This window comes from Hypomesus transpacificus, chromosome 18, assembly GCF_021917145.1.
Source record: "Hypomesus transpacificus isolate Combined female chromosome 18, fHypTra1, whole genome shotgun sequence".
NCBI lineage: Eukaryota > Metazoa > Chordata > Actinopteri > Osmeriformes > Osmeridae > Hypomesus > Hypomesus transpacificus.
The window spans coordinates 7,402,495-7,416,729 of NC_061077.1; the positions used below are offsets into that span (position 1 = coordinate 7,402,495).

Below are 14,235 nucleotides of genomic sequence, written 5' to 3' on the forward strand. Positions count from 1 at the left end.
TCTCTCTGGCTATCTTTATAGTTTACAGGTGAGGCTTTTGCTGTGCACTGAGTGAAGGTACTGTATTCATATTAGAGTGGTATTAATATTAGAGTGAGTGACCTAAGAAATTTGAAATCCCTGCTCTTTTATAGAGTAGGATAAATGATTCATGTGCTACAGAGCGATCAACTTTTTGCCTTCTCCTTCAGGTTTATCATGGCGTCTCACCTCCTGAAAAATCCACTGCAATCCTCTTTTTTAATCATCAGTTTCATAATTCTCTTTCTATCCTGCTCATTGTAGTTTTTGTTCTTCTAATTGTGCCTCATATTGTGCCCCTCTGGCCTTGCACACACACATACACACACCAGCCCTGCCTAACAAAATGTGCTGTTGTTGATGATGTATATTTGAAGGCCGTCAGTATGATTTCAGGGTAGAAAAATGTCCCCATGTGCTCTTGTTAAAAAAAACAGAAAGACCTCTCTCAAATCCACATAAATACCCCCCCAAAATCACACACTTGTACAGTGTCATGAACATACAATGGATGTGACAAAGCTCAGTGCTAACAAGGATTGTACTCTCTTTCCCCACCAGTACAACCACCTTTAATATTTTGCTGCCATCTACTGCTTTTAGTTGAACACAGTCTCACTCCATGCATTCAGTCAAGAACATGTACAAATTCAAATATGGTGAATGACTGGTAGTCAAGACAAATATTCCCATCCATTTAAATAGTTTATTTGTTGTTTATTGATAATTGTAACAATGTATAGGCTTTTTCTCATTAAGAGTAAAGAAACACGTTAATATAAGCAATAACAGTCTTGACATTTGTCCAAGCCAGACTGTACTGGCTTGGTCAGGTTGTCAGATGTTGATGGTTGTAATGGCAGTCTGTGGGTAGAGTTACTATAATGAGCTCCCCCTGCAAGACGGTGACAGGTAGTGGCTGTGACAACCAGCAATTTATTTCCACATATTCATATTACAATTCAGTTTTGGCCAGTGTAATAATAACTCTTTATTCTCTGCTCACTACAGCAGAGAATAAACTGTATGGAATTATATATATGTTAATATGAAGACACAATCTGGAGCTACAGAGGATTCTGTCAAACACCAAGTGCTTCTATAGAGATATACTGTATTCTAGGTTTTCATCACAATGTTTGTTACTTGAATAACAGTGTGTTTAAAAAGTGTATTTCTTAATCTTTATATCTCTGTATCAATGAATCCATAAATGTTTATCTAAAAAACCTGAGGATTAAAAAGTAACTTCTGTAGAAAAATATGATCTCTGCACCTCAACCCTCAACTGGCCAGATGTCATTGTAATTTAGTAATAAGTGACTGTTTGTGAACAGACGAAATGACCAACCTCGGAGTTGTAAATGACATCCTTTCAAAGCTTCAAGATACACTTTTTAAGTTGAAATGGTTCAGAGATTGAAACAATGTGGTTTGTGTTACCAAGGCAACTGTGCATTGCACCAGAGGGGCACATCCCTGGCAAAACAGTGGCCACAGAATGTTCTTCAAGTAAATAATACTGAAACTGATAAACTGGTTCATTTATGAGATGTTCATGTTGGATGTCACACATACACATAAACAAAATCAATTGTTCCACATTATACTTTTGTGAGTGTATTAACCACATTCACTATTGCAGTATTTGTTTATCAGTCTAATATATTGTTATAAATCATAATTTCAGTATAGCCTACTGTCAGTCAAACATTGTATTATTATTAACAGGTATCATTAGTATTTATATCAAATGTATTTTAATTTAACAGTGCCAGCATATAAATTAGGGCTCCAATAAATATTGTATTTTAGCAGTTGTTTTCGTAATTTATTTTCATAAAAAATATTTAGTTTTTACAGGATATAGATTTCACACAATTGCTGACAAAGTTTAATATGCTCTTCGACTCATCGCAATCTAATAACCAGATACATGAAACGTTGTAGAGATTTTTTGTGTGTCCACGTGAAATAATAACAAACAGAGCACCACCAATTCCCCTGAGCATTTTATTGCTCGGTTCATGAGGTATGAGTAAATTAAGATTCTGTCTCTGTATAGCAGAAGGTTCTAGAGCACCAACAGTAGGTACAGTAGCCTCTGCCACCATAGATAGAGTGGGGACCGAGAGGAATAGCGACTGGATGTGGCTGAAAGCATGAAGGTATCCTCAACAACAAATTAAAATCTTCTCCCAATGCCCCTAAAACTACATTATGTATTGCACATCCTGGAGGAAAATGGACAGAGAGCTTCCATGAAGAGAGGATAAGAGGAACTATGTGACTAAATGATTGTTGCTCGTTCCTGTTCAATGTACCTGTACAGTATGCTGGTCACCCAAACTATTTACAAATGGACACAGTGAACATTGACTAACATCAGCCAGAAAACAGCTGTCAAAAGGCACAAAGAATATTTAAACTACATATCAAAAGAGTGGCAGAAAACTCAACAGAGTCAACGTGTAGTTTTCTAACAAGAGACAGAGGTATTGGTTTGATTCTGACTCAGGGTGTGATTTAATGATCAGATAAGGTTTTCTATAGCTTCTGAGACACTGAGTCACGAAACAGCTCCTCTTCCTCCGCCAGCCAGCCTCCTCTCCTGTCTGAGCTGGGCCATGCTGGGGGAGCTGGGAGGGAGCCAGGGACCAGGGAGCAGCCTGGCCCCCCCAGCCGGGGCCAGGGAGAGGCCCGACACACTGGCAGCAGACACGCTGCCATCGGAGAGGCTGTCTCCAGACTCCGACTCGGCGCTCTCCAGCTGTGTGGACGTGAGGAATGATAAGTGGTCTCTTTGTGGCCTAGGACTCAACACAGGACCAGGAGAGACCGGACCACGGGAGACCAGACCAGGCTGGGACCTCTCCTCCCACTCGCTCGTCTCGTCTTCCTCTCTCCTCAGTCGATCCCTGTCCATCGCTCTCTCCTCTCCCCTTTCACCATCACTCCCTCTCATCATTTCATACTCCCATAACCTCTCTCTTCTCGTCTCCCATTCACTCTGTTCCTCATTCAAATCCTCCTTCCTTTCCTCCCAGTCTAGTTTGGGTTTGGGCAGTCTTTGGAAAGGGATGGGTAAAATGGCATCAGGTTGCTCCTTTTCCATCACCTCCTCCACCTCATCCTCCTCATCCTCTCTTTTCTTTTCGGACTCAATCTTACCAACTCTGTCTTCACTTTTGCTTTTCCTTTTCCTGTCTGTCTTTCTGCTCTCCTTCCTCCCTCTCTCCTCCTCCTCCTCCTCCTCCTCATCTGCTTCCTGTTCTGTGTCCTCCTTGCGGAGGTTTCTGAGGGCCTCTCTAGGTAAACTCTGAGAGCGTACTTTGTCCCTCGTCCTCTCGGCCCTCTGTCCTCTGCTGACATTCTCCTCCTCTGACTCGGAGGTCGGGCTCTCTCTTCGTGACCCCGCCTCTTTCCCTGAATCCCGCCGCCCCCCCCTCCTTCTTGAGCCCCCCTCTCTCCTCTTCCCTTGCCCCTGTGAAGACCGCCCTCTTCTCTTGGTCTTGGCTTGGTGGCTCCTTCTGTGGGTGGGGCCTACTGCAGCCAGACCCTGCTCCTGGGGGGGCTGTGGGCGGGGAGGGGAGGTGACTCTGCGCTCACGGCCTGGACACACACACACAGCACCCCACCAAGCATCCAAACAAACACATACGCAAACGCACAAACACACACAGACATAAGGACAGGTAAGAAAAAACAAACACAAAGATTGAGCAGGTATGTAAGAGGGAGAAAGGGCTCTGGCAAGGTATCTCATATAACCAGACCATGAAATACTGTACAGAGGTCCATCTGAGAGACCATCAGAGTGAGGCCAGGTTGTGTAAGAACTGCTCCTCCCCTACATCAACCCATCATCATGAACAAAAACAAAGTGCTGCTCATAAACAGCTCCCTCTCTCAAATAAAACATCATTATCGTGTGCAACACTGAAAGAACTGACTGGGACTGAGGCTATCAATATACTGTATATATCTCTACCAGAGTTTAGAGAAATTAAATACAAACACAGTCAGAAGACAGTCAGAAGACAGTCAGAAGACAGTCAGAACACAGTCAGAAGACAGTCAGAACACAGTCAGAAGACAGTCAGAAGACAGTCAGAACACAGTCAGAAGACAGTCAGAACACAGTCAGAACACAGTCAGAACACAGTCAGAACACAGTCAGAACACAGTCAGAACCTTCATCAGTCAGGGTCAACATCACCAACCAAAACATTTGTGAATGATCATGATTTCAAAATGGGGGTGCCAACAAACAGCGACACAAAAGGTATTTTCAACGAGTCAAGACGACACACAGTTGGTAGTGATAGAGGAGAGGGATGTAGAGGGACAAGAAAAATGGAGAACTAACAGGAACAATTACCAACCGCGTATTCTCTGTCCGGCCGATGACATAGAAGCAAGGCTCCCCTAGCTTGGAGTTGGTCATACACAAAGACAGACTGGAGAGCTCCACTGGGAGAGAAAGAGATGAAAGGGATAGAGGGAAGAAAAGAAACAAGTAGAGGAAGAGAAGCATGAAAAAGAGAGATTAAAAGAAGAACAGAAGCTGTTATGAGGAAGTAGAACTATGATCCCAACCCAGAAGAAGAAGGGAAAGAAGGATTAACCCCAACAGACCCAAGTTTCAGTAACCACACCAGCAGAGGAAGAAGAGTTTTGCACAGACGCCCTTCTAAGTGATATGTGGAAAAGTTAACAGATTTTGGAGACTGTGTGGTAGCATATCCTGTCTTCCACACAGCAGGAGGAGGAGCGGCTTTCTAGAGGTGCTTACCGTAGTCAGGGACGTAACCGTTGCCCTTCTTGAGGACCAGGTGGATGCGGTGCCCCCCCCTGCGTATCTGCTCCACCGCCTGGCTGTGGGTCATCCCCACCGTACTGTCCCCATTGATCTCCACCAGCTGGTCACTCACCTGCAGAACATAGCACAGGACTCAGCATGGATAGCATGCACATCCATACATGGACACACAGAAAAGACACACACACACCTGTATTTTATGGCTCCGTGAGGCAGGTCCTCCCTCCATCAGTCCCAGCACATACAGGCCCATGTTGTACTCACTTCCCCCTCTTAGACTGAAGCCAAAGCCTGTTGGGCCACGGTCCAGGTCAACGCTGTAATACCTAGAGTCATGCTAGGACAAACACGAGGCTCTTAATGCATGGAACAATGCAAGACATATTATTGAGCCACTATCTGAGAAATACAAAGGCTAGATGAGTCAAATTAAGGTGAAGCAGTTAAAGGCAAAGGCTTAAATGTGCACATGAATTCGGTCCAGTATATGAGAGAGAGGCAGAGAGGTACAGTAACAAAGGACATCATGCTTCTTTGAAAGTTCGCTGAGCCTACAATGACATCGTTACTCTGACACATATAGTGGGCTGCCTCCATGCTTACCTTGGGCCGAGACCTATGACCTTTCCTGATTCTGTGATTAGGGTCGTAGTCTGTGGACTCTGATAGGCTAGAGGAGTCTGGGTGAGAGAATTGGATGAAGTAAAATTGTGGATGGGAAAACAGGAGATTTTGAAAATCCTTTTGAATTGAACTGAGCTTGATTGTAGCATGTGTATTTGTGTGTGTGTGTGTGTGTGTGTGAGAGTGTGTGCTAGGCTCTGTGTTTACAGGTGCTGGGCCGGGGGACGATGGTGAGGCGCAGAGTGTTTCCAGCTCGCCGCAGGATGTGGGCAAGCTCCCGGTGGGGCAGGTTAAGCACCGACCGTCCCCCCACCGCCTCTAACCGGTCACCCGGGCGGATTTGACCACTCCGGGCAGCCGGGCTGCCTCGACGCACCGTCACAAACCGGTGAGGGAGTAGAGAAGTGGCTGGAAAGAGAGAGGGTGGAAGACTTAGGGTGTTGAAGAAACACTTACACCATTTTACCAAATTTAGCTGAGGAGGATGTGAAAATGTTTTCTCAGGAGAAAACTATTTGAGATCATCTTTAGAGACCAGAGGTCCATTTGCCCTCTACTTGATTTAGAGAGTGACTAATGAGTAAGGTCAAAAGTAAGGTGCATACAAGAATGCCAACTCTAGATTTAAATCGTAAAGATAGGAGCCAAATTCTAAAACAAGACTTGGCTGAGATTTGACAGTGGTTATATTATAAATCACTGCACTAAATATCCTCTCTTTACTCCCCCCACTCCATGCCTCCTTGAAATACTCTCCTTTTCTCCTTCATCCGACCATCAATCAAGCCCTCTCTCTGTCTGCTGACACACCATGCAGGGAGCAGTTTTTTCTGCTCATTGATTCAGCAGTGTTTTCAAGTACAGCCTGTCTTCTAACACAGGGTCGCTCAACCTCATTTCCTCCAAGGTCCGGGAGGTAGAGAGCTGTGAGGATTCCCACCAGCAGTGAGGCTGCAGAAAGGTTCACTCTCCTGCTCTCTACACTGCCATGCTCTCAGTCCACATCTCTTCAACAGAAAATCCCCATACATCAGCAACTCTTTTTCAAAGGCAAAGCTTTCATAAGACTACAATTAGTGCTCTCTCTCACACTCATACATAAACTAACCACACACACACACACATCTAGACACTCTCCATTCATTCACTCTTTGATGTTTGTGCTTGCTTCAACATTTTCTTGTGTGAAAAGAGCAGAGTCCACTTCTTTCCATCCTTTACCCTCAACGTCCAAAACATCAGTCACACTGACTGAAGCCAAAATGCCTTGACGAAATGAGAGTGCAATCCAGGTGATGCATGATGTGACGCATCATATGTGTGTGTTACTGTGTTTGTGTGTGTTAGTGCACACTGGAGCAAACTGACCCTTGATTACAAGGGATGGAACACAGCTAGTCTGAATATGTCATGCGACGGTTAGTTAGGGTTAGGGTTTGGTTATGTAATCTCAGTTTGTTCTTTGATTCTGTCTGTTGAAACCAATCAGATCTTAGCCTTGATGCTAAATTAACTTTCTCACATCAACCAAATCCGACCCAGAACGTCACAAACCTGTTTTAATATAAAATGAAAGAAATGCTCCCTTGCTCTCAATAATCTCCAGCACTAACCAGAAATCTTCAGAATTCCTTCACATTCATCCCCCTCCATCTGGCTTCTCTCTTCCCTCCCTTCCTTCATCCCTTCATCCTTATTCTGGACAAAAGTTTACACCCCTGTGTCAGCCCTTCCTTAGTGACAGCTGGTGGGTCCATGTTGCCTACGTTATTATATAACAACAGAAACATCCCGGCACCAGTCCTCCATCAGGAGGGCCTCACAACCTCAAAGATCCTCCTGTAACCAGCAGGAAGGGAGGTAAACATGGCCTTTACACACTTCAAATTCCTGTTGACAGTCAACGTGACATTAATTAGGGCCTGTGAATCTTGCATGAGTGTTCCGGTGATGATGACATCCAGATGAACATCTAGTCAGTAATCAGGCCCTGACTCCTGGCCAGACGACACATCTCCAGGTCTGGGCAGAATCTGGGTGACCCAGGCCCAAACTGCAATCAGGTCAGATCAAAGCAGAGTCACTTTCATATAGTCTTATCATACATAAAACATCAGTAGTTCAAGACTGATATATCAACGTGCCAATGTGCAAACAGGCACAGAAATAACACACTGACATACTGCACACACAAACAAACACACTCGCTAAATATAAATGGACTTCAAGATATACAGTGTATTTCCTTTGGCTTTCCTTGTTCTGATGCCCAGAATAATCCCACTGCGGTTATGCCCAGCAGTCAGCCAGCCAGCCAGCCAGCCGTGCTGCACTGATCACCTCTCAGTGGTGAAAACAGCCCCCCTCCCCTCCATCGTAAAAGCCCTCTGCAGCTGAGACGCAGAGACCCCCTCCAGCCTGCCGGCGGAGCCTGCAGATAGGGAGAACACCCCATCCTACCCTCAGCAGAGGGGAGAGCGTGGCTGAATCCCTACCTTACTAGGGGTTACTCATTTGCAGTCACGTCACATTCCCCACGGGACAGCTGCCTGCCTGTTACAGCCAACACAACAGCAACTAATTGAACCGCTGCGTTCCGCTGCTCGCATCGCAATCGCTATCGCAACTGACAGCACCATTACACCTCACGAATGACTACCACTACCAATTCTAAAGCACCTGCAAAGCTTTGCTGTTCCAGACATCCTCCCGCCACCCCTGCTCCACTCCTGCAGTGTCTGCACCTGTTTGGGATACCAACCGTTATCTCCTACTCTCTCTCGCTATCATACCACTTGTAGGATCACAAACGCATTTGACCATTCTTCTAGTACCCCAGAGTACCAGTTTGAACTCTGGTGGTCAAACAAAACCCTTGAAGACGAAATGTCCATCTACGACCCTGCTACCGATGTTATATATTAGTCATCATGCACACAATATTCCTCTCCACAGTGCAACCAATTGATAAGAAAGTCAGCACATGCCCCTACAGAACAGCAGCAAGGCTCACTCTTTCATACAACAAATCACAAACGACTACACATAATCAAGTCCATTAAATGGCAACAAAAGCCCACAATTACGTTTGGAATCCTTCACAGTTTTCAAAGCAGATTGTAGTCTTTCCAACATGGCTCTTTGAATATCATGCAAAAAGGTCAAACTGTATATTCCAGCAGGACAGCCTGAAGATGCTGAGGTCCAAAAGCATCAATGGAAGAAAACCAAGAAGTCAAACAGATCACTGTTGGTTCTGTGCTGGGGAAATGTTCAGTGTAGCGTCTCACTAAAGCATTTTAGATAGAGGAGGGGTGAGAGAGAACAGATGAGAGAGAGAGCAAGAGCGAGAGAACAAGGAGAGAAACAAATAGAGAGAAGGAGAGAGAAAAATAAAGAGGGAGAGAAAGATAGACAACGAGAGAGTGGATGGTGGTGGATAGAGAGAGAGACAGAGAGAGAGAGAGAGAGAGAGAGACAGAGAGAGAGTGGATGGTGGTGGATAGAGAGAGAGATGCAGGGAGACAGAGAGTGTGAGGGAGAGAGATTATTTTAATCTTAGTGAAACCAGACTGAATCTTTTTACTGCAGAGTAAAGGGGAGAGAGAGGGGTGGGAGCTTTAGGGAGAAAGAGAGAGAGAGAGGGGGGGGGCAAAGAAACATAGATGGAGAGATACAGAGAGGGAGATAGGAGAGCGTAAAAAGAGAGTGTTGAGGAGAGCGAAGAGTGGTGGAGCTGTCAGAGGGGTGAGCTGCAGGGAGGAATGAGGACACAGAGACAGAATCTGTACTGCAGAGATGGAGAGAGAGAGATAGATAGAGAGAGAGACAGAGAGAGAGAGAGAGAGAGACAGAGAGAGAGACAGAGAGAGAGAGAGAGAGAGAGAGAGAGAGAGAGAGAGAGAGAGAGAGAGAGAGAGAGAGAGAGAGAGCGAGAAAGAGAGAGAGTGAGAAAAAGTGAGTTAGAGGAGGAGACCTACAACCTTAATCTTACCATGACAACATAAATGCATGTAAGCTCAGTCCATGAAGCAAATTGAATTGCATGAGGATTGAACAGAGGGAAGCCAATCCCCAGAGAGCCTGGGAAGGGGGGGGGGGGGGGTGCTGTGTGAGAGAAGACTAGGTCATTTATCACACCAATGCTCAATACACTTAACCCTAATGCGTGATCAGGTGTTTTGCTATTCCCTGCACAGGTAACACATAAACTAGCTGTATGGGGTCTGGCTATTGCACCACATGCAGAGAGGTGTCATGACTGTATTGAGAGTGGGCAGGGTATCATCCAGAGGTTACAGTGTGTGGGAGCAGGGGCTGACAGGGTGATTTAGAAAGAGAACAGACACAAATAAAACCGATGCAGCTTAGCCTTAATATCCCAGAGCTAGCAGCCCTTCACTCCGGATAATCTGCCTATTGATTTCATCGATCTCCAATAAGGGTGGCGTAGACACGCATGCGCTCACAACTCTGACACACATCAGTCAAGCACACCCACACACTACAAACCCCAATACAGATGTTTGCACCACAAAACACGGAACATCCACGCCCAAAAGCAGGGACTGATGTTCTCACCTTCCGGAAGAGTCCAGAACAAAATCCCGGGGGGAGACAATATTACATCTCTATGATCCAATGGGGGCATCAAAAACGTTAGAACACATTAATGTGCTGTAGAAACATTAGGGGGCCTTCCCATTTCTAAAGACATGGTATGTCATAGTCCCGTAAATATCCCAAAAAGCCTTTGGTGCTGAAGTTATGGAGACAGGACAGCCCTTGAAAAGGGGTCACTTTCTGTTCTGTCATCCTCCCTGCACAAGTCTGCTGAATCTGTATGTTGTAGTGTAGGTAACCCATAAAACAGTGGTTTCAAGATCACCATGCTGAATGCAAAAACAATGGGAAAGAGGGGGTCCGTCTCAGTTTAACAAGCTCCATGACTCATCATGGATATACTGTAGTATCAGTATCATTGTCAGAGCATGGCAGAACACAATGCATTACGATGAATGTGTTGTGTGATAAGTCACTTTCTTAATTCTCACCCTTGCCGTTCTCCACATCCTGTGAAGCGATGACAAATCCAAAGCCCTCTCCCGCTTTCCTCTTCAACTCCACCTCAAATCCCTTGGGCAAGCGCGCCCGTCCCACTCCCTCCTGTCCTGCCGCAGGGGGCGCTGTCCCTCTCTCGACCTCATCCTCCAGACCCACACTCTGCCAGTCTCTGGGCTCCATGGTGAGGGTGACGGGCACAGACTCCAGGAAGCTGGTGCTCTGGACCAGGGAGGAGTGCCCCCGTCTAGGGGTGTGGCCGGGGGCATGGGGAGGTGGGGTCGCAGAGGAGGCAGAGGTGACGGAGGTCCGTGACAGGGGCTGGGTGCGTGCTGGTGGGGAGGGGTTGTCGGAGGCAGCAGGGGGAGGTGGGGGACGGAGGAGAGGTGGGGGCAGTCTTCTTATGGAGTTGGGGGAGATGGAAGGATGGTAGGTGCCTAGAAGAAAGAGAAAAATACAAGGTTTGTAGAGGGCCTTATCAATGATGCAAAAAAGCAAACAAACTGTGTTTGTCTAACAGTAATCCTCCTCTTACCCCCTCTGTAAACCAATAAGACCACCTCTCCTAGTTTGGTGTGTTCCTGAAGGACCTTTTGAACCTGGGACGAGAACAAATGAATATAAATATTGAGCATTTATTTTGCAGACTTTACACAACATGTCTGTCTTTCTCTCTACTCCTTTCACATGCAGTACCTGTGCAAAGCTGAGACTCTGGATGTCAGCTCCATTGATTTTGACAATGACGTCTCCGGGCTGTAGGGAGGAGCATTGCCTCCTGTCCCACACCCTCTTGACCACAGCCAGCTGGCCACCTTGGCCCCCTGCGGTCACACCAAAGCCCAGCCCCCTGCCCCCCTCATTCTGGGCCAAGGCGACGGGCACCAACTCCCCTCCACCCCCACCCCCTCCCCCACTACCCAAACTCATTGCTCCCGGAGATGACATGCTGCTGGGGCTGGCACTGCCACTGGTGTTGCCATGGTAGCCATTGAAGGAGTTTTGTGGGCTGTCAGGGGTGGGAGGGGGTCTGAGGAGGGAGGTCTGGGGTCTGATGAGGCGGGAGTAAGCCCCCCTAGGCCCCCTGGGTGAGGAGGAGGGTCTCTGGGGGGACTGGGGGACGGGCAGCCGTGACACGGGGAGGGTGCAGGTGGACAGGTCACTCTCCGAGGACTTGCAGTTACCGTAACGCTGGGCATGATGGGGCGCTGACAGGGTATTGTTGTTATGGTTGCGAATCATTGATGCCCTACAGAGACAGACAAGGGACAGGTATGACATTCTGCCTGTGATTTAATGATCTAGAAAATACACTGAAATCCTATAAAGCGTGATACCTGTGTGAGCCCAGGGCGGAGACCACTTCACTGTCACTCTGGCAACCCAGGGAATTGTCGAGGGGCTGCAGCCTGGGAAGGCCCCGCAGGGAGCGGGGTGGGCGGGAGGGCGCAGTGGAGGGGGCCAAGCTGGCACTGGAGCGCCTGGAGGAGGGAGCGGGCAGTCGGGGGGCTAGGAGGGGGGCATTTCCATTGGCATCCAAGCCCGACCCCACTCCTAAGCCCAGGTAGCCCCCTTGGTAGACCCCGTTGAGGTTAAGGTGCTGAGCAGAGGTGTAGGGGGACGGCGCGGGGAGGAGGGCAGGCAGGCGCTGGTGCAGAGGCTGGGGCTGTGTGGTTGTGGGGGGCAGCAGGGGGTCCCTGCTGTCCGGTAGCCTTGGAGGGGGCTGCTTGGGACAGCCGTCAGGGTTGTACAGCATGGGGTAGCCCCTCCTCACCACCACGTCCACATTGTGGCCCACAGGCACCAACTGGAGCATCTCCACCACCTCTTTATGAGACACGCCCAGCACACACGTGTTGTTGATGTAGACCAGGATGTCAGCTGTGAAGACAGAGAGAGGGAGTTCTGATGCAAACGCACAAATCATATGGGTAAACCTGATGCACTTTGTAAATATAGTACCAAAGGCATTTCTGTAATCTACTTCGCCAGAAACATCTCTCTAGCACAGTAATCCTCTACTTGGAAGTCTTTGCTGGGAAGAGGTTACAGGGCAATGTGGTTCATAAGTCATACACTATTTGTGTATTTCAATTGGAGCGTGCGTGTGGGTGTTTTTTCTAATCCAGGCATCTAATCCCTCACTAACCCAGCCTATTATCAGATAGAAAGTGAGAGCCTCTCTGAGGAGAGCCTGGGATGGCTGTCATCCTGGGCATGTGTGGGTGTTGTGAGTGCGCGCCTGCCTGTTCTTGTTTATGTGTGTCTGTGTGTGTGTGTCTATGCATATGGATGTGTGTTGCTTGATGTGATGATAGCTAGATTATGGCAACATGGCCATTAGGATTAGAGACCGATCGAGATATATGCTCAGTACTAAACTAAACAATCCCTCCATTTTAATCCAAGTGGGAAGAGAGAGAGAGAGAAGGAGATTGATAGTTGTAAGTAGATTGTAAAGCAAACTGTCGTCACATAATATCAATGTAAACAGAGTATCACAGAGTATATCTGTAGAGACAACACTGTTCTTATAAAACAAGAAGAGACGGTTTATTTTCCAAGCTGTTTGAAGACGTCACACTGACCCCAGATATGGAAAAAATCAAAGGTATAGGCTGTAAACAAAGTCCATCTGGAAATGCTAGTCACTGTGTACGAGGCAATAGCACATGGTTTAGCTGGTAAGGGCAAACTTTCTATGGAACTATTTGTCACTAGAACATTATTAATCAAATATTCTGTCTGTCACCATCTCTGGATGCTGACCAATAACTGTGTGTGAATCTCAAAAAATAATATAAAATAAAATAAAAGTAATTCAGGATAACAGTATGCTCCAATCCATCTGTAAATTATCTGCAGTTCTATTGAATACTGCACATCGAAAATCATTTGCAAGCTAGGAACCACCAGAATAATGTGCATTCTTTGTTTCAAACTTCCTTACAGTTGACTCTTTAAGGCTTTGCAACAAACGTTTTTCAATCCCTCCTGAGATGCCAGTGAGCGGTGTGTGGATGCTGCTGCTCCTGACCAGCTCTCCTACCTGTGTTGAACGGTGTGTGGATGCTGCTGCTCCTGACCAGCTCTCCTACCTGTGTTGAGTGCAGATGGCCCCTCTGGAGTGACGCTGTAGACCTGGAGGAACTCCCTGGGTCTGCTGCCCCCTACGATGTTAAAGCCGAAGCCCCGGGAGCCCTTGGAGAGCCGCGTGTGGACAGAGAAGCCCCTGAGCTCTGCCGGCTGCTCTGTAAACCCTGCCACTGACCAACACACACAGCCACAGGGAGAGAGACAGAGAGACAGAGAGAGACAGAGAGAGAAGCTGAGGAGGACAGGCTTAGCACAAGAAGAGATTCACTTTAGCTGTGTGCAATTCCGGTTCTCAGAATATAAATGTGACCGTGAAGCGTAGTGAGACTACCAGAGTGCGATGCAGTGAGTTGGTGGGTTACGTGAGTAGAGATGTGTAGGGGTTTATGACCGAAGAACAAGTGACACACACGAAACAACGCACCAATCACCAGATGGCACTTAGTGCTAAACATTTTTAAATAAATAGAACTGATGCAGCCTAAGTGTTTTTCTATCATAATGGCCCATGAAGGAGGCTCAGCTTGCCTTTCACAAGGCAACCCCTCCTGTTACTGAGTTGCATTTCCCCCTGTTGGCCATAATAGTGTACTGCACCTCAGTTTGGCCAG

The 14,235-nt window shown here is 47.0% G+C and overlaps 1 protein-coding gene across 7 annotated transcripts in view; it reads right to left on the minus strand.

The window, feature by feature from the left end:
- Nucleotides 1–2,573: 2,573 nt before the first annotated feature.
- Nucleotides 2,574–14,235, minus strand: part of LOC124480471 (membrane-associated guanylate kinase, WW and PDZ domain-containing protein 3) — a 28,662-nt gene continuing 17,000 nt past the window's right edge. For 5 of the 7 annotated variants that reach the window (XM_047039819.1, XM_047039817.1, XM_047039823.1 and 2 more), the window contains exons 8-17: nucleotides 13,627–13,794; nucleotides 11,866–12,409; nucleotides 11,225–11,777; nucleotides 11,064–11,127; nucleotides 10,522–10,965; nucleotides 5,675–5,875; nucleotides 5,447–5,523; nucleotides 5,034–5,180; nucleotides 4,817–4,955; nucleotides 2,574–3,633 (exon numbers count right to left, since the gene is read on the minus strand). In XM_047039819.1, coding sequence (XP_046895775.1) covers nucleotides 2,591–3,633; nucleotides 4,817–4,955; nucleotides 5,034–5,180; nucleotides 5,447–5,523; nucleotides 5,675–5,875; nucleotides 10,522–10,965; nucleotides 11,064–11,127; nucleotides 11,225–11,777; nucleotides 11,866–12,409; nucleotides 13,627–13,794 — 3,380 coding nt within the window. In that variant the 3' untranslated portion in view covers nucleotides 2,574–2,590. The remainder of the gene's footprint in view (nucleotides 3,634–4,816; nucleotides 4,956–5,033; nucleotides 5,181–5,446; nucleotides 5,524–5,674; nucleotides 5,876–10,521; nucleotides 10,966–11,063; nucleotides 11,128–11,224; nucleotides 11,778–11,865; nucleotides 12,410–13,626; nucleotides 13,795–14,235) is intronic. The other 2 variants (XM_047039818.1, XM_047039822.1) reach the window with 1 other exon arrangement.